At 39.5% G+C, this 19,390-nt stretch overlaps 1 protein-coding gene across 7 annotated transcripts in view; it reads right to left on the bottom strand.

The window, feature by feature from the left end:
• Positions 1-19,390, bottom strand: part of enox2 (ecto-NOX disulfide-thiol exchanger 2) — a 164,608-nt gene that overhangs the window by 136,993 nt on the left and 8,225 nt on the right. For 3 of the 7 annotated variants that reach the window (XM_086085302.1, XM_086085300.1, XM_086085304.1), the window contains exon 2: positions 3,356-3,437. In XM_086085302.1, coding sequence (XP_085941428.1) covers positions 3,356-3,389 — 34 coding nt within the window. In that variant the 5' untranslated portion in view covers positions 3,390-3,437. Of the gene's footprint in view, positions 1-1,315; positions 1,416-3,342; positions 3,438-19,390 lie in introns of those variants that run through there. The other 4 variants (XM_086085309.1, XM_086085303.1, XM_086085308.1 and 1 more) reach the window with 2 other exon arrangements.

Genomic DNA, 19,390 nt, shown 5'->3' on the forward strand with positions numbered 1-19,390 from the left:
TTTAAAATATGCGGCATCATACAGTATGTGGGTCACAATCACTGCTGAATGTTCATTTGTATGTTGTTCTGAATCGTTAAGTAGCCTCTTTTTATAACATCAGACTCAGGGGAGCGAAGCCCATTTGTAACAATAACCAAGCCCAAGTCCCTCAATGCTATTACATGACGTACATTACAAAGCAATTTTGCATCTTTTTATAGTCGCACAAGAGCATTGTTCTTTTATGAATAAAAGCTTGGATCCTTTCTGCCCATCAGCTTCATGATGATATCATATTAGATCATGGGAATTTGAGTCATTTGCATTTAACGACTGACCTGATTTATGTGAATAAAGGGTGTAACCAGAGCAAAGATGTCCGACAGGCATCTAAGGAATGCAGTATTGCTCATCACATGTGCATCTACTTTTTTTTTAATGGAGATAAACAAAAGTTTGGAATGGGCATTACAATCGATTCATTGATCACGTGTTGAAGCAAATGAGCTGTGGAAAAACTTTTTGGGACTGCATAATTAATATGACACTGGCATGGAACCTTAAAAGATCGATTCATTGATCATTCATTTTACTTTTCTTGCTGAGCAACCATTACTCTGCACAGTACAATGCAGGCATGGAAACAGGAACAATACCACACGTTTAAAACTATTTTTAAACTTCAAAATGTTCATGGATCACGGATATGGAGTCAAATGTTCAATTAACGCATCACTAATGACAAACTTAATCCTTACAAAATGGGCTTGTAGTGCAAATAATTGTCTAAATTCAAGGAATAATTTATAAAGACAGACACTCAATAGCTTTATACACACTGACCTGAAATGAATATAAATCCTCAGCCTTCACCAGAAGAGGAGAGAAAACTGACAGGCGGCTAATTAAACCTGACCCGGTGAAGGCAAACAGCGGAGAAAGTGTGCGGCATAAAAGCGAGAAGAAAGCAGGAGGCTACAAGAGAGCGAGCCGAGCAAACTAGCAGGGAGGAGGAGAGGAGGAAAGGCCAAGCATCAGACTGAGCGCTCATTATCGCCACCATATTGTGTTGCGTAAGAGTAATGGGAGAGGACACAGTCATCGAGCAATGACCAACAAAAAGGGCGCCTTTAAAGCTTCCCTACTCATTTTTTTTAATCTGTCAACAGTGTCCGAGAGCAGTTTCCTCTCTTTTCCTGGAAAACAAAGCACTGCATTATCATTTTTTTTACTGAAGAGGATCACGTGAACACTATACTAAATCCCATATGCACTCAAATTAGTCAGTATTTTATATTTAATACAGAGCAGTGAAAAATAACTCAATTCTTACTCTGCTGTATGTATGGGGTAGATGCCACGGACTTCCGACTTCCGGGTTTCACACATCAGCGTAGTTTCCGGCTACTGATGGCCGCGTTCCAACACTCGCGGATGGATGAAATTGAGAATGCATGCTAGACTCTGAAAAGAGTTGTGTCAAAAGTAACCCAATTATGGATAAAAAATGGACCAATCCACTTTATGGGTTAATTTGATCTAACTTTCTGGGTAGTTTTATATAAAATGACCCCATTATTCGACCCAAGTAAAGGATATGACCAATATTTATGAGTTGTTTTACACTAAAAGACCCATTTCTGGACTCAAAGTTGAGTCAAATTGACCCAAATAGAGGATAGGTCCATTTTTGACCCATAGTTGCGTTATTTTTGACCCAACGGTTTTTAGTCTAATATCACTTTCCTGATAATAATAATAATAAAACTAAAACAAAAAAAATTGCGCAATACGTATCGGATCGACACCACGGTATCGGGATCCGGATTGGATCGTGGATCATCCCAGCCCTAATATACAATATATGATCAAGCATATTGGCCTTAGCTGTTTTTTGTTCATACAAAGTGTGTATGAACAAAAGAACGCTAGAAAAAAAAGGGTGAACTTATTAGCATAGGTTATTCAACAACCAACCTACATGCAATCAGAATATGGAGTGTACATTTTCATCATATAGCAACAATGTGATGTAATCAAATTTAGTATAAATGTACACTGGCAATCACGTGAATTACATTTATAGACATTGCTTTTGTAGAAGATGTGAGAATTTCAATCTCTGTCCAATTAAAAACATTCAAGTCCAAGTTCTGTAAATTTAAAAAGGACATTTTACTGAAAACTGACTTTTTAATTAATTTAATTGGGTCTCTGGAGTTCCTAACAACTCATACAGTATGAAATTCAACACCCAAGTAAATTCTTTATCTGACCTTTTCTAAAAATGGCTTTGCACAAGCACCATTCTTTAGCTGTCTGGACGCGGTGGGGTGAACATCTCCTTCTCTGGAGGGAGCCTTAGGGAATCAAATAACACCCCAAAATGTCGCTGGATATTTTTTGCTCATTGCATTTCTTTGAAAAATAGCCTTGAGAATAGTCGACAAAGTTGCTAAATATAGCGACTGGGCTGCTACGTTGAGAAACACCTACCCCAACTGACCCCCAAAGGACGTGATTGTGTGACAAGTGGATATTCACTCATTCACCCCCAGCCATGTTCACTGAAGCAACCCCCTTCGCTCCCGGCCGGTTTACTGGATTTGGACTGATTTTGCAGAGCCCACAGAACATTGTGTTCTATTGCTATAAAAACATGGAACCTACCAAAAAAAAGATTGGAGTCTCTTATTTCATCAGGAAAAAAAGTATATTTTTATCTGTTTCCGTTTTGCAGCAATTAGCATTAGAATATAGCTAAGTTTCATCATTATTCACAAATCTGTTCAAAACACTGGGGAAAGAGCTTTTTGAAACATGGCCCTGGTTGATCTCTTATACTCTGCTGCCACCTGCTTCAACCATTCTCTTCAGTTCAGAGGCTGCATCAAAGCCTTCGGTTTGCTCTATTATAAAATAAAATAAAATAATGTATTAATACGTCTTTGGGAACATGGTAATATTTAAAATAGAATGCATTTGTACACTTTTGGGAGCAAATGAGTTGAATGTTCTGTAATTCTTTATTCTGCTGTGATTTTTTACCAAAGAAAGTCAGAGACCTTTAATTGAGAAACCTGGGAACTGTGAAGAAAACAAAAAGACTCCAAAGTAAAAACATTTCAAAATAACTGGGGAACTGATGCTTTTCATTGGACGGAGGCGATATTAAAACTTTTAGCGAAGATATTTAAATTTGAACTTTTAGCAAAGTTTGGTAACGGCAGCTTTAAACCAGAGCAGCATTGTGTGTTTTACCTCAGCACCCCCCACTATGTCAACACGGCACCCCCGCTGCCCTCGAAAAAAAAAAGCTTCAGTTTTCATGCATAACCAACCCTGAGAACAAACACGCACCGTGGCCTCTTACTTGTGACTCTGCTCGCTCTGTAGTCGTTGTACATGCCTGGGCCACAGTTGTCTTGTTTGATTTCAGCTTCTTTGGAATGTTTCTGAAAGAAAACAAACTTCTGATGAGCTGCCGTTTGTTGGCTTCATAAAAGACAAAAAAAGATATTCTCCTCCATCACAACTCTGCGAGGCAGTGTGTTGTGTTCGCTCTGCAAGTCATCCAAGGACGCGTTCGAGTGTTACAATAAAAGGGCTTTGTCTTGACTGGCTACAGAAGACAAAAAGAGGATGTAATTCCTCGACTCCTCCGTGAAGCACGACCCTCCCAGGGTCCCATTGGCGCGCTATTACCACTCCAACCGGGGAGATCAGCGAAGGGAAAACACAAAAACGCTGGCGCAAGAATACTGTAATGCATTTCATTCTACCAAGAGGGCCTCTGAAGGGTGACATGATGACCGCAGTAATTGCTTTTCTCCGGCTATGATAAACTGCATCAGTCACACCATGCAGACACAGTTCTCGGGCCACTAAGAAGGTCACACTTATCCCCGAATATCGCCCAACTACGCTCATAGCGGCCCCACAGCTGGTAACACAATGACTGGGAGGTTCTTTACGCTTCTGAAAATTTTCAGCTGATCCCCGAAGACGTCATTTGCACATTGCTTCATCTCAACCAAAAGCAGATTTTTAATATTCTGCTGGGTTAACAATTAGATAAAGTCGACCTTATTACCAAGATACAGTTCTGCCACTCATGAATGAACGTGATCAACCCCCATGTACTATATTCGCAGTCAGGCATTCGCTTATTTGCTTATTTTTGGAGGGAAATTATCTGAAAATGAAAATCTCACCAATTTGTTGTTTTTGCGGTCATCCAAATACACGGTTAGTGTAAAAATATAGCTTTGATTTCTTTAGCCCTGAATGAAAGCTGACTGATTATGTTTGTGTTTAATCAAAACAAGACATTTGCTTTTACTTTGAAAAACAATCATCAACATTTTTGCTTCTTTTCTGAAATGTCATGACCCAAAACAGTAACTGAATCATAATCCATGTTTGCTTGTGCATTTTCTGTATTGTCGATTTGAAATAGTGTCCTCTTTTTTTTTTAAATAATGTTGAAGGATGGAAATCAAAATGTTTAACCCCATTCATTGAAAAAAATGAATCAATAGATTAATTGATCATTAGGGCTGGGTGATATGGCCAAAAAATAAATCAGGAATATCAAGATCTGTATGTGAACGATCTGAAGAGCCGTACCCACTCTGGAGGCTGTGTCGGGTATGAAGCATGTTAAGCATCATCGGATGCTGGCAAAAGTGGTGGCTGAGCTGACCAGAATGGAGTGAACATTGCTGTGGACGCAATGGTCCGAATGCAAGCCGATCTACCCTTCTGGATACCACATCATGGGTGAAACCTGATCCAAGGTCAGCAAAGACGCAACTGGTGGACGCCGTGGCTGCTCGCCTAGTGGGGTGGGTCTAGGGACTGATTTACCAATTCCAAATGACTGGGACCAGCCGCAACTTACACACGGACATTCACTCAAGATGAACTGAGCGCGGAGGGTGCAGACATAAGTCTGGGATCGATGGATAACGATATGAATCAATGACTATCATAATCTCATCAATTGATATGACTGATGCGTTTAGTAAGAATCGATGGGGATGGGTTACTAATAAGCCATGGCTTCTACCCGTCAGGCCTTCTTTCGACCGAGGCCGATTATTTAAAAATATATATACTGTAATGCATGAAATAACTCCCCCTCCATTCCTTTTCAATGGTTGTCACTTAAGCGCAAACTTTCGCTATTAAGATTCTCTGCTTTGAACGAAAAGTTGACAAGTATGAACTTATCAACAAATGTCATGAAGTACACAAGGTTATTGTATAGATTTCTGTGATACTAATGAAGCCATTCTTACTTGTTTACTTTACAACTGCTGTAAAGCATTTACCTTTTCTTTTATATATTTTTTTATCTTGTGTTATTTTCACAAGTCTTGGGACTTACTGGGCTAACCTTGGACCTCGAGGATTGTAATTCGTGCCATGTCATGTGGAAATGTGTGTTAAGACCAAAAAAGTATATCCTTGGAGGATTGCGTCCTTGAATTTTAAGAAAATACTTGAAAGGACAATGACAAAATAAAACAATAAGAAAGTGAAATAAGAATAGAATAAAGTAAAATAATAGCAACTGAGCAAAACTTTAAGAACAAATAATGCCTGTTCCTGTGAGTTTTGGCCTCTTGGGGGCAGTGTGGTGCTGTGCATTCATTTAAAGTGAGTACAGAAGAAAGTTGCTATTTAATTATATTAAAATAACTCGTTTTTCACACATTGGGAAGAATTCTCACACGTGGGTATATGTCCCCACAGCATTTGTGTGTGGATCGTTATTTGAAGGAAAAACACTCCCGAAGTCGATGCTAACTTGCTCTTAGCATTTGAATGGGATTATCCCTTCACTTTTACCATTAGCACTAGGCTAGCGATGTTAAAAAAAAAAAGAGCATGTTTTGTATTTAAATATACAGTGGATGTAATTCTTATCGTCATGTGTTTAGTTTTACAGTTAACTCCAACTGCCGTTTTCCTTAAACAGCTTAAAGGACGTCGATGCTAACTTCCTCTTAGCATTTGAATGGGATCCTCCCTTCGCTTTTAGCATTAGCGCTAAGCTAGCGATGTTTTGAAAACCAAGCATGTTTTGTATTTAAATATACAGTCGATGTAATTCTTATCGTCATGTGTTTAGTTATACAGTTAACTCAAACTTTTTTTTTTTAACAGCTTAAAGGGCGTTTAGGGACAACAGAATAACCAGAACAACATACGATACACACTTGCTAGGTGATCATGCTATGCAAGCAAAATGGTGCATTCAGGGTACTTTCACAGCGTCAGAAACATCGATTTCCTTCGATAACGTTTTAATGTAAAAATAATCGTCCATTTGGCCCAATTGGCCTACGTTTGACGGCCAATATTCGGCCGATTAATCGGTCGGGCCCTAATTGTAAACAAACGTGTCTTTCTTGTAAACTACCCATCCAGCATTCAGTCACTTGTGCAAAATTGCAACTCAAAAATTCAATTTTTAAAATGACGATGTATCTAATTCATTCGATTGATTGCCCAGTCCTCTTAATCATTAAAATAATCAGTTACAGCCCTAAATAACTGTGTCTTGAAGTAAATGAGGCTTTTAAATTAATGTACCTACTTAGCAGTATGTCAGACTCAAATGAAGGAAAAAAACGGAGAAACTTTCACAAAATGACTTTAGCTGATTGTTTGGTTCGTTTTCTTCTACTGTGTGCACGGCCATTGATGACTGTTCACGATTAATTGGTAAATCAACTAGTATAGATGTCTTGCTTCTTGTACAGTCACACCAACCTCACCTCATTTGGTTTTCCCGTGTATATTTGTGTGTATTTGCCCCAAACGTTTGAGTGTATGATTCATCTTGATGAATGGAACGCGACCAGACACCCACGTCTTGCTGTGATTAGAGGAGCACTCCCTCTGTTCGACGAGGCTTGTCAGAGTCAAGCGGCCCCTATAGTGATGGAGGAGTACGATAGTCCAGCATAGTAGCCCCAGTAGGCCCGTTCATCTTTCTGTCTCCGCAGTGGGAGCCACAGAACTCCAGAAACAGAGCGGCGTTGGATTAATCATAGCAACTTCACAAGAAGTCATTGCGACTTAAGAGGCAGCTCTTGTATACCTTTTTTTTTTTTTTTAAAGAAGCGCTCCCTTAGCCTGCATACTTATCTCTGCGATAAAGGGCCTTATCTCCCACACGGGGCCAAAGAAAAGAAAGCGTGCGGTGCTTGCTCAACCGTATTCCCCATATGGATGGATGCATGACAAGTACGTTGCTTGCTTCTGTATCATATTTCTTCTTATGCATTTTGAACACAGGCTGATTTTTATGTGGTTATACATTTTTTACAGTTTTTACATAACCTTCATGGATTGAAGACATACGCAGTCAGGTTTTTGCCATCATTGTCCCCATAATTACAATTTCCAAAACAGCTTTTTCTTCAGTAATCTGCCAATTGGATACAGTACAATAAAAGAGTAGTTCGGTCCAGAATTATTGACATGTTTTTCCAGTTACTTCAATCAAAACAGATGGCAGCAAGACCCACAAACTACAAGACTGCAATACTGACTGACAAATGTCATATTTTGTGAAACCTCTTAAATTAAAGCTAAGACTGTACATCTCTAATATTTTATTTAAAATCCAGCTGCTGTCATAAAAAGGCAAAATCAAACCAACTTGTCCAGCTAGGTCTGTATTGTAACTGTATACTCGAAACAGTGCAGTAAAGAGCATCTGTATTATAGTACATAAAGCTAAAAGTAGTAGCAGTCATGTACCTGCTCGGTGCATTTCTTCAAGATTCGCTCATAGGATTGTCCGTCACAAATGTCCACATCCATGCATTCAACACAGTGCGCTGATCAACAGTTTTTATGACCAGAACCAACATTTTCTCTCTTTTTTTTCCTTTTTTTTTTACTCCATTTTGGAGTAGCGGATATTGTAAATCAAGCAACTGGAAAGCAACATGTCACAAACCATGTTACTCAAAATATATCATATTAAGGACACGGAGGCCAGAGGGGCTGAGCGGGGGCAAAGAGTGCATCTTCCATCGTGTAAGCACAGCTGAAAAATGCTGAGCACAAAAACAATTTTACATAGCTAGAGGACAGTACCATTTCTTATCTTGAAATAAGATTGTAATGGGGAAAAAAAACTTTTCAGAAGGTCCACAGTTTTTGATGCAACTGTAATAATGGCTAACACAAAGTGTATACAGTATGTACGGTAAATGTAGGCATACAATGCATATATTACACAACACACGTTTGTGACTCTTGTTGGGGTACGAACGCGCTAACGTCACTTTTCCACTTCAGAGTATCTAACCGGCTATACTTGCTTCGAAGCTTTTCAACCGAAATTATTATTTTTACTATCGGGTTTAGTTAGTTCCAGATTTGTCATTGTAACAATCGAACAAATTTAGCTAAAAATGACCGAATTGAATACACACGCTAATGTTAGCTTACTCTGTCGCTATGCTTTAGCAGCTCAAGTTGCAGTTATACTCCACAGTCAAAACACAATACAAACAATACAAACGACAATGTAGAGTGGTTTCAAAAGTCCTGTACTGAAAAGATTTGCTATTTATGCAGTGGGGTGTAGCTAGTAGCTACCCAAACACACGCAGTAGGAACAAATGCCAGGTCACATACTGATGATTGACATATTGTGGATATCACATTAATTCTGTAATTAAAGAAATAGCAGAATAAATTCCTTTTTTACGGAGAGAGAGAGAGAGAGAGAGAGAGAGAGAGAGAGAGAGAGAGAGAGAGAGAGAGAGAGAGAGAGAGAGAGAGAACGGGCATTGTTTAAAAATGACTTTCATATGGCTAGCTGTATGGACTAGTTGGGTGATAATGATGTTATTATAGAGTGTATTAAAATCAAGTGTCTGCCATTAAGGCGTATAATATTCATTAAGCAAAGTAAGACAAAGAGGTCTGAGTGAAAGGTGATTATAATTAGCATCAGCCTCCTCCGTCTTATAAAAGTCAAACCTATTATATCTATTAATTTCCATTAATACCTTTTAAATTAGGGGCAACTCTTTGATTGTAGTGTAAAATCAAAATAAATGGCTGCAGATTGGCCTCAGTTCTTGCTGTCACATGTACTTAAGTCAGGTAGAAGAGTACAACACGCAATAATGAAGAACTGCTACTTCAAGACAACCCGGCGAGCCATCCAAAATGGAAGTCTGAAACACGATTGTCATCAACTGGAACATTCTCATGTTACGAGCGGGTATGATTCAGATAATCCAATGTGACCTCTCCAAGACCTGACCAGAGTTCAAGCCCTGCGATGAAACACGAGTGTCTTCAAAGCAGAATCCTCAGACTTCAGCTAATTACCTCATTTCGCTTCGACCCTGATAAGCCCTATGAGCTGCTTAGAAGTAAAATCTATCCGCCCGCGAAGAGTGCCGATAAAATTTCGAGGGAAAAAAATGGTACGGGGGGGACGACTCATTATTTTTGTTAATACTGAAAATCCATCCCTGGAGTCCATCCAGCTGACTTGGGGCGAAAGGTGGGGCATACCCTGGACTGGACAAGAGCAAATCGCAGAAGACATGTAGAAAAACACCATTCACATCATATCCAAACAAAAAGCTACTCAAAGCTGGCGCTAATTGACAGTCCTAAATCATTCCCATTGAAATGGCAAGAGAAATAGAAAGTTTAAATTGACTAAACAGATATAAACCACCAGTCCTTTCTGCTTAAATGCATGTTTACGTCACGGTAACTTGCAGTGGACATTCATCTTCTCCAAGCCACTTTAACAAAGTTAGTCCCTCGGTATGAACTGCAATGAGGTTCAAGTGAGGTCCTCGGTACTCCGATAGTTGGCGGTCCAATTTTCCAGCATACTGTTTAAGAATTTTTTGGGCCAAACTCCAAATTTGACTTGCTTTTAAAAAGGCTTTGCCAATTGAGCTGGCAGTGCATTAGCTTCCTTGTCCCGCAGTCACTAAAAAGACTTCTGTACTTCCAGCACAATTGACGCATGGATTTTCAAACCCTGTCTGCATCAGCCAGAGCTATTAAGTGGTCTGCTGGAGCGAAATGACTTGTACTGCTCCCAGAGTACAGCATCAGGCTCAGCAATTCCCTCTTGCTATTATCTCAGGCCACTGTGACAAAGTTAATTTATTGCAAGACAAGCACAAACACTACAACATAAAAAAAACAAAAAAAACATAAAAAACAAAAACAAAAAGATACAGTTAAGTGCTTCCCTTCCCTTTTCTTTTTTTTTCTGTAATGGTATTTGTCACTTGCAGTCTAAACACAAATGGCCTGTTCATTTAATGCTTATGCACTGGTGATCTATTGAGCAATTCAGATACTAGAAAGAGTAAGAACTACGGAAGATGGCTGAGCCCAGTCCATTTGGACAGATAAGCATTCAGCCTGGGACCAGCTCTATAAATCATTATTTGCTACAAAAAAGGATGCCTCTCCACTTCCACTCTAGTCCCCTCCTGTGTTAAATATACATTATTACTGATCCTACCTGAGATTAAATGAATAAATCTTAACTTTATATTCCAGGCGACGGCCTGGATGACTCATCTTCAAAGACTGTGTGATCCAAGTACGCCTGCCGTGGATAGCCAATAGCTTGCTATCATTGTAGGCATTATTTGAAGGTCGTACATTTCGGAAAGCCAACTTAATTTTCTGGAAAAAATAAGCTACTAAAGCCACATGTAATCATCCATGTTGACGTCAGCATATTGCGAGACACTTTGAAATCTTGCAATACTTCACCATATCTCAGTTTGACTCAAACCATAAATGAGGAAAGTGAACCCCAAAAATATTTTTTGACAACAGTGTGTTCTATGCAGCCCCACTTGTCTAAATACAATATTCTGGTTAATATTTTGTTAGTAGAATATGAGTTAAGCAGCAAAATCCAGCCATTTTTATCAATATCAGAAGGCGGCCATTTTGCCACTCGCTGTTGAGTGAAAATGCTATCCCAGTTGCACAGGTCTCAGGTAACAACCAATCACAGCTCAGCTTCAGAAAACAGGTGAGCTGTGATTGGTCGTAGCCTGAGCCCTGAGCAACGGTGACGTCATCCTCGGTCAACAGCAAGTGGCAAAATGGCCGCCCCCTGAGATGGATAAAAACGGCTGGATTTTGCTTCATAACTCATATGCCACAAATGCAATATTAATCAGAATGTCATGTTTAGACTAGTGAGGTCACATATAACATATTGTCAAGAAACACAGAGTGTATATAAAGGACCTTAATGAATTTAGTTCTTCTTATTGTTCGATGCTCCTAAGATGTACCCCTGATACTCGCACAGACTAAAAGTCCAGGGCAAAAGGTAAACTTAAACTGGGGCAAACTGTCAAATGTTATTTGTCCTTTCTCCATTGTTGTGAGCAGTGGCGAGGTGTGGTGCTTCTTTGTCTCGGGGGGTCTTATCTGCTATGAGCTGCAGTCTCTATTAGCATGGTGATGGAGCCCAGGCCTGCCAAGCCAGATAAACCTCCCAGGGTTATACCCGTAATTTCCAGTGGCTTCATTTTTTCTTCATTTCTTTTTTTTTTTTTTGCTACAAGAAATTGTTGCATAGACATGACAGGTTGAGGACAAGGTTGGATGAATGTACACAATGAAGGAGATGCGGCTACAAACTTATTCAAACACTCATAAATAATATGTTGTTTTGCTAAAGAATTGACACACTTTATCATATTATCGGCATAAAAATGAGTGGTTTCGTGCTATAATAAAAGCTAAGGCAGACAGGTTCTTGTAGTTGCCTCATAGTAATGATAACTGCTGCTACATAACCATCATGGGGGGGGGGGGGGGGGGCTGAATAATCAACAGACATATATTATGCTTTTCTGGGTGGGCGAGGGATTGGATACAAAGACTCATTATTAAATGCATCGCCTCGCTCTTTAAAAAATGAGTAGGATGGACAGACGAATGTAGATTGATTCACCGCTGAGGAACCAATCAAAAACCTTTATTAACGATACAGTACAGTCAAGTCACGTTAACGCTCTTGACTGTTGAAGTTAAAAATGGTATCACGGTAAATAGTAAAACCGCAGTACTTAACCTGACAGACACACAGAGGTAACAGGAATGCCTTTGCAGAGTGATACTGTCACCTACTCATTAGCCATTATGCTTTCCGCTATCTGCTGTTACTGTATAAAGTTAGTTTAAAATTGGTGTGCGGCAAATCGTTCATATTATGTCTTGTACAGCCAAGGATCATTGAACTAAGTTTGGTATTATTTTTAACTGAAATTACAGTATTATGCCAACAGGTTGGCGCTGAATCAGAAACAGTCAGAAGTCGCGCTTAAATCCTTCGGAGAAGAAGAGCCGCAAATGGCCAACCAAAATCTCTCAACTCATTCGATGTTAACATCACTTTACGAGGTGATGGCTGGTAATGAGTCAGCAAAATAAAAGTGGCTGGTAAATAAGTCAGCAAAGTAAGCGTCAAGTCAACTTTATTCATAGAGCACCTTATCATGTAAAGAAACAACCCAAAGTGCTTTACACATGACAAAAAAGGAACGATCCATAAAAGAAAGGAGTTACTCTACAAGTAATACTAAAAACTATAATGGCTGTTTAAAACGTGCTTTTTGTTTCAAATTTTTAGGGAGCACATAGCATGAGACAATAAGCAGTCCAAAAGGACATTTTGCCATATGAAAAATAGCCTCTGGCTGTGAAACAGGAAAATGGCTCAGCCAATGTTCAACTATCATAACGACCAAATTTAGCTATTTAACTGCACACACATGCATGTTTTTGTTATATTTACTTGCTGTGTATTTTCAGATCATCAGAACCGGACAAGCTCTGTCTCAATTTCAGCCAGGAAAAACCCTTGGAATTATTTTTAATGTTTTTCCAAAAAATTTAAAGTTGAACTCCAAACTATGCCACTTTTGTGGCATCTGACTGTACTTTTTACGTCATATCAACAAAAGGTGTAAGGTGAACAATAATTATAGATGTGCGTTGATGTATATATATTGAACTCTTGTCATCAGCTGGTTAGGATTAAAAGAGGTTTAATAAAACAACGCCACCTTTGCATCAATATGCAAGCGTTGCCAAATCGCATGACCATCTGCTGAGGTCAATGTTAATGTGTGGACAAACAGCCGCCACAGTACCCAGCCATACATAGATGACAGGAGGACACCGGACAGGCCCATTAGACCACCTAGCACTGCCAGACTGTCAGCCTATTTATATCACGGACAATAATTAATACAGGGGCAGCCCAGAAGCCAGCAGAGCGCCAGAGAGTTTGGAGAAAGACAGCGACGTGATGTTCCCATGGTGAAGACAGCAAGTCATTTTCAGACTCTCCCATGGGAGAGAACTAATGACAGGCTCCACCAGCTCCGCATTGGAACATTCACTGCATGTGCGGGGCTAACATTTCAAATTAATGTTGACCTGCTAAATGCAAGCGAACCGAGCGCCGACAATAACACGGTGGCCTCAATACTGCAATGCAGCACCGGCTGGACGGCAGTGCTGTTGGAGCATGCGCTGCGGGTGTGTTGAAGTTGATATGTTAATCCTAATGGAACTTGTGTCATATGTTGATATTACAGGTTCATGACATCAGCAGACAACATGATGGGGATAGGCATGACGTGTCATTTCCTTCATGTACAGTTGCTGGACACTTGACTGCTTATCTGGAATTTCTCGAGTTTAGGGCGCCAAAGCATTTATTTTGGTGTATGTTTTGCTTTTTCTTTGTCTTTTTTGAAACACCTTATTCCAAAAAACAGGAATAGGTAAAGCAGACTCACTGGGCTGTAAGACTCATTTCATCATCTTCTTAAAATAACTGCCTACGTCATTTTTTTCCGATTTTTCAGGAAACACAAAAAATTTAACCATTTGCATCATGAGGAGATGATTTAGGGGAAAAAAAATCCCCAAAAATTACTTAGGCAATTATTTTAACCCCTTCAACATATTTGCATGTCTAAACCAATCAAACGCATAATTTGGATGATGTCAACACCTCTGGTTCATGATTGGATCTTACATAACCAATCACAATTGCAAGTCGATTTGCATGATGTTCATGTTAAAAATGTTGTATATAAGCATATAGGTTTACAGCCATATTATCCTGGCGTCCACTTTAACAAATACAAACATGAGATAACCCCCAAAAAACCTTCCCATGTTGTTCTTATGTGGAAAAAGAGTCAAAATCAGCAAAAAAAAAATACATTTTGCCCAGCAGAAAAAAATGCAGGTCTGAAGGGGCTACGAGGGTGACGATATTAAAGTTGTAAAGTTCTTGATTTTAAAGTTCGACTATTAAGAGCGGTTAACTTGTTTTTACGTGACAGTTGAAATTATTTGTATGTGCAGTAATTCACGATTCACATATTTACATTTGATGCATTGAAATAAAATCAAACTGCTTTCGGAGTATATTCAAGGTTTAGAAGGGTGTCAATCGTTTTCTTTTCTTTTCTTTGCTATGCGTGACAGGGGTCTGTCTGTAAGATTATTTGCAGGGATTTATTGCATTAATGTGCATTGGTGAGGAACAACGCAACTCAATAACGCATTTATCATTCATCATTAAAATAAAGATTCGGGGCTTTCATAATACCAGTATATTAAATATAAAGGTAAGACCAAATGCTTTATTCATTAAAAAAGCATAAAAAACAACAATGAACTTGGCCTTATAATAAATATCACATTGTTGAATAGCGAAGAATTGATTGAAGCATAATTAAAAGCTTTGAAAGCAATTGTTTCAATTCAGTTTAGAAAATGGAAATAACATGTACAGGCTAATCTATTTTGGATCATATTTTTATTTTCAACTCCAGAGGAGTGACTGCCTCACCATTCACCAACCTCATCGCACTTCGCTGGTCAGAGGGAACTGAAATTGAGCCGGATACTGCTGGTGGAAACGGTGAATGCCAAGATAGTGGGTTGGGGTTGTGAAGTTTAACACCTAGTTAACACCGGTTAAGAGTCACTTCCCCCACCGTGTTGGATTGAAAACAATTGCCACTGTCAAACAAGTATCTAGTACCTTCTCTGGACAAAGCAAAACCTAAAGCTGGTTATTGCGGGATCTATTATATCTGTGGTGCAGCACTTTTGAGGGATCTTATTTATTTAAGATGTGAAGATTTTATTATGGCAATAGTTTGGTCCCACCCGCACACGCATTATTTCACATCGACTGCTTCCTGTGGGAAAACACTCTTAGATTGTTCCACTTCATGATGTGCTATTCAATTTAGTTTAGAATTGGAGTAATATAAGTTCACAGTAAACTACAGTGCAATTATAAGCCTCAAAGAGCTCGGGCCGCTGATGGCATTTCCCCCATTAGTGGCACGGGAATGTCATTTGGAGGCAGCGATATTTCATTTCGGAAAGAAAGTGTTTAACACAGTAATGAAGAAGTCGGCGTTTTGGAATGAACGTGTCCCTGGATTGAACAGATCCAATAAAGGAAAAAAATGAAGTCACTTGCGAAGCATGTCGTAGTGTAATTATCAGCAAAAATCACCCTTGTGAAAATCGGGAGGGTGCAACAAAAATATACAGCGGAGTGTAAATTGAAATTCCCCTTGAAGGATCATGTGTCAAGTGAGACACCTTTGATTAATCTGAAGCAATGTGTGAATAATTGTTTACGCGCCATCGCTTTTCATTGTTGGCACATCCGTCATAGTGCTTGAACTTTAGGAACAAGCAATATAAGCAGACTGAGTGGAAAACAACACAAAATGGAGATGCTACACTTTGGTACGGCTATTATGTTATATGGAGCGAGGGTTGAAGTCAGTCCAAAGAGGCAGAGGCTCAGTTTTTCTGTCCAAGTGAAGAAATGTGGAGCTGTATTTCAAAAGTGAAGACAGATTATGACAAACAACATCAGGAAATTAAGTGGTTGCTTGCAGGAACAGGATTTATGATGGATTACAAGAGATCGTTCTCATAGGTTTGCATTTAACATGAGTTCACTGTCCATATAATGTCCAATTCGTGGTTGGAGTAGCTGAAATCTCAAATACGTGTGATCCCCGCGTGTTGGCGTGCTGGAGTGTGTGTAGGTGCTCTGAGCCAAGCCGCTATCAAATCATCAGTATTTATTTTCAAAGTACAAGAGACTGGAGGCAGTGATGGAGTTGAAGGTGGCTGTAATTAGCCAGCGACACCACAGAGAGGACTGCGACTGAAAAGAAATTGCGAGGATTTCATTGTTTGCATTTTAAGTTCTGGTACTCAGATACTGTCAGAAGTCATTTTGGCTTCCCACGCCTCAAAAGCTGGGCGCTTCTGTTCTTGCTGCCAATGTGTTAGCCCTGCAGTGAACTGGCAATCTGTCCTGGTAAAACCGAACAATAAAAAAAAAAGTATTTTGTTTTTTTGCCAATGTCAGTCTGAATAGGCTTGACACGACCAAATAGAGAATGAAGAAAATCCAAGGTCTGTGTTTTGGTCTCATTTCAAAACAAATGATGGTTAAAGAAATGATCTGTTGCAGGGTTAGAATGACATCATTGTAAAATCTCCATAGACAATTTATTTAATCAATATCCATAGTATTATTCTGAGCATTATCAATCCATCCATCTCCGATAACTTTTGTCCATTTTTGGGTTGTAGGTAATTGCCGCCTATTCCAGCTCAGATGGTACGCAAAATGTAAAAATAAATGCTCTACCTTTACTTTGATGATAGATGACAATGAGTACAGCCGCATTGGAATTGGAATGGACTAGTTTACGTTGAAATGAGCGCGACAATAAGATTTGTTTTTGAGAAGTGCATACTCTCTCAAATGCGATCATTGTACCGGTACTTGATGAGAAGTGGCGATTGGGGCAAAACAGACAACCGTGTCTGAAAGCAAAATTATTCCTTCATAGTCATATTTCTGTCCTCCCTTCGATCCCTTGTTGAACCAATGTGCACCTTTGAATTGATGATGGTGAATAATGGCAATTTTGCTCAGTTTCAGAAGTATTTCAGTTTAGTTGGGATTTATACATCCTCAGAGACAGTGAATTTAGTGGCTCCGTTTATACAATCAGCCATAATATAACTGTTAAACCATATAATTTTCTTCTCCAAGTTTTCATCGCCGAGATTCCATACAAATCCTTCACTAGTTCGGTGGACGTTCTTCCTTAAGTCATTTAACCGTCAGTACAAACTACCGGACACAGTTGAGGCGATGCGCCCACGAGGCCATTTAGCCATCTAGCCTCGAGACTGCCAATTTTCCCTGCTTTCAACACGTCAACCTTCGAGGACGGAACGCTCACTAGCTGCCAAATACGACACATTCAGATGCCACTGGAACAAGATGTTATCCACCTCACCTGTCAGTCCTTACGTTGGTGTCGACGCATGGTGGAATTACATGGCCTTCTAGAATTGTAAAAGTTGTATTTGAGAAAATTGGCCAAGCACGCTCTGTAATATTCACTGAATTATATTGTGTCTCAATCTTGACTGATATTTTTCACACCCAAAAAGCTGTTTCCAAGTTGTGTGCTCAAGACGTGTAAAAAAAAAAAAAAAAAAGGGAACATTTTCCCTTTAGTTCTAACTCCTTGACCGATGTCACGAGGAGTCAACACATGTCGAAAAGGTTTCAAAGAAGATTGCTAACATCCAACAAACCACAAAAAAACGATTGGCATCTAATGCACCAGCCATTGACCCTACTACTACTCCAGCGCATGTCGAGGAAGCTTTCATCCCCTTGTACAGGAATCAAGTGGAAGGTCTGACAAACACCAAAAGGGAGGTAGAAAAAGCAGCAGAATGATGCGCACGGCACTTGACAGAAAATGGCTCCATTATTATGGCGAATTAGAAATTGACGGCAATTTGTCTTGGACTGTAAAATGTCTTCATGGGTGTCAGAAAAAAAAACAGGTAATATCCTCTCCATTCCCAACAGATCGCATAAGCAGGCCTGCTCTCAGTTGTCAAATAGCTTTTCCCGGTAATAACCTGCGATCTTGATGAACATTCCACTTGCAAGTATTTCTGCTGCTCTTGAGTGTTTTGCCACTGAGTTGTTTTGTACAGTAAAAGCTGTTCTCAGAAGTTGGGGCTGGATTTAAGCACGTCAGAAAAAAGACATATGATGAACAATTTACTTTGAAATGACTCGTGTCAAAATAGTTGCTGTCCAGTGCCCAACCATCAAGTGTGAAATGAACTATCAGTTAAAATCCATATGATTACGGAACGGGAATTTTGGGTGCCAGTCTGAACTGTAATTGTAATATATATATGTTGCACCTGAGAATATCGCAGGACCAGCAAAACTATGAAAAAAGTGTGACTTGTAGTCTTAAAAATACGATAGTTATCCATTCATTTGGTATGTAATTGCAAGACTATGATCAGATGACTAAAGCGTCGTAACGGCCCTCAGTGGGAAACCGTACCAAGAATGTGGCCCGTGCCAAAAATGGGATTTATAACCCTGGTTTACAGTGTTCACCCATTGTATCGCTGGTCATCATTCTTGTCCGCACTCTATCTGCGATTTTAAATCCATCGCAGCAGCAGCAGTATACAGCAAGTCCGCAAGCGTTGCGTTCGACTGGAAGAGTTGCAACGTAATTAAGAGCTTCCCACCATGTGCTCCTGTATTATCAAGCGATTCATGTCAGATATCCCTCTATGCACATTTATTGGACAGTGGGCACCTGATACAACACATACAGACATCAGGCAGCGCCAACATGGAAGTCATTCCTAAGATTTTGGCATGTCCTCGCTCAAGCTCATCGAAGGACTTTCGCCAAGCAGTTCCTACTAATAAAGTCTTGTTTCTACTAAACGGTACGGTATTGTTTGACTTGCTGTAGGTCTGTACTTGTTTTACTGAGTTTCCAATGTGAAGGGTCCAAACACTGAACATCAAGCCACTTTTCAGTAATGCCGAGTTGTGGTGCTGGTCACAGAATTGTCTGCCTTTTTCCATATTACAACGGAATTAAGTGAATGGGAAGAACGAAAGAAGGAGCAAAACCTTCTCTACACACCTCACAGTGGTCTTCTGATGACAGCTTAATGATATGGACGTTTTCTACACCACTTGGTAAAACAATGTTGCTGAAGTTCAAAGCATATAATTGTCCAAAATGTCTTGCCAGGAGTTTCCAAATTAAGATAAATGGGAAACGAGGGGATCTTGCAAAATCCCCAATTGATTAAACCACTGATTAAGCAGTATATCCCCAAGACTTTCATCCATGAGCTACTCTGTAGAGTCATGCTTTTTTGCTTATTTTGCTTTTTTCTTTCATTCTAATAAAGGTTGTTGTTTCAAGAGATGGAA

The sequence above is a fragment of the Leptonotus elevatus genome, chromosome 9, assembly GCF_054856555.1.
Source record: "Leptonotus elevatus isolate MCC_2025b chromosome 9, RoL_Lele_1.0, whole genome shotgun sequence".
NCBI classification, from domain to species: Eukaryota; Metazoa; Chordata; class Actinopteri; order Syngnathiformes; family Syngnathidae; genus Leptonotus; species Leptonotus elevatus.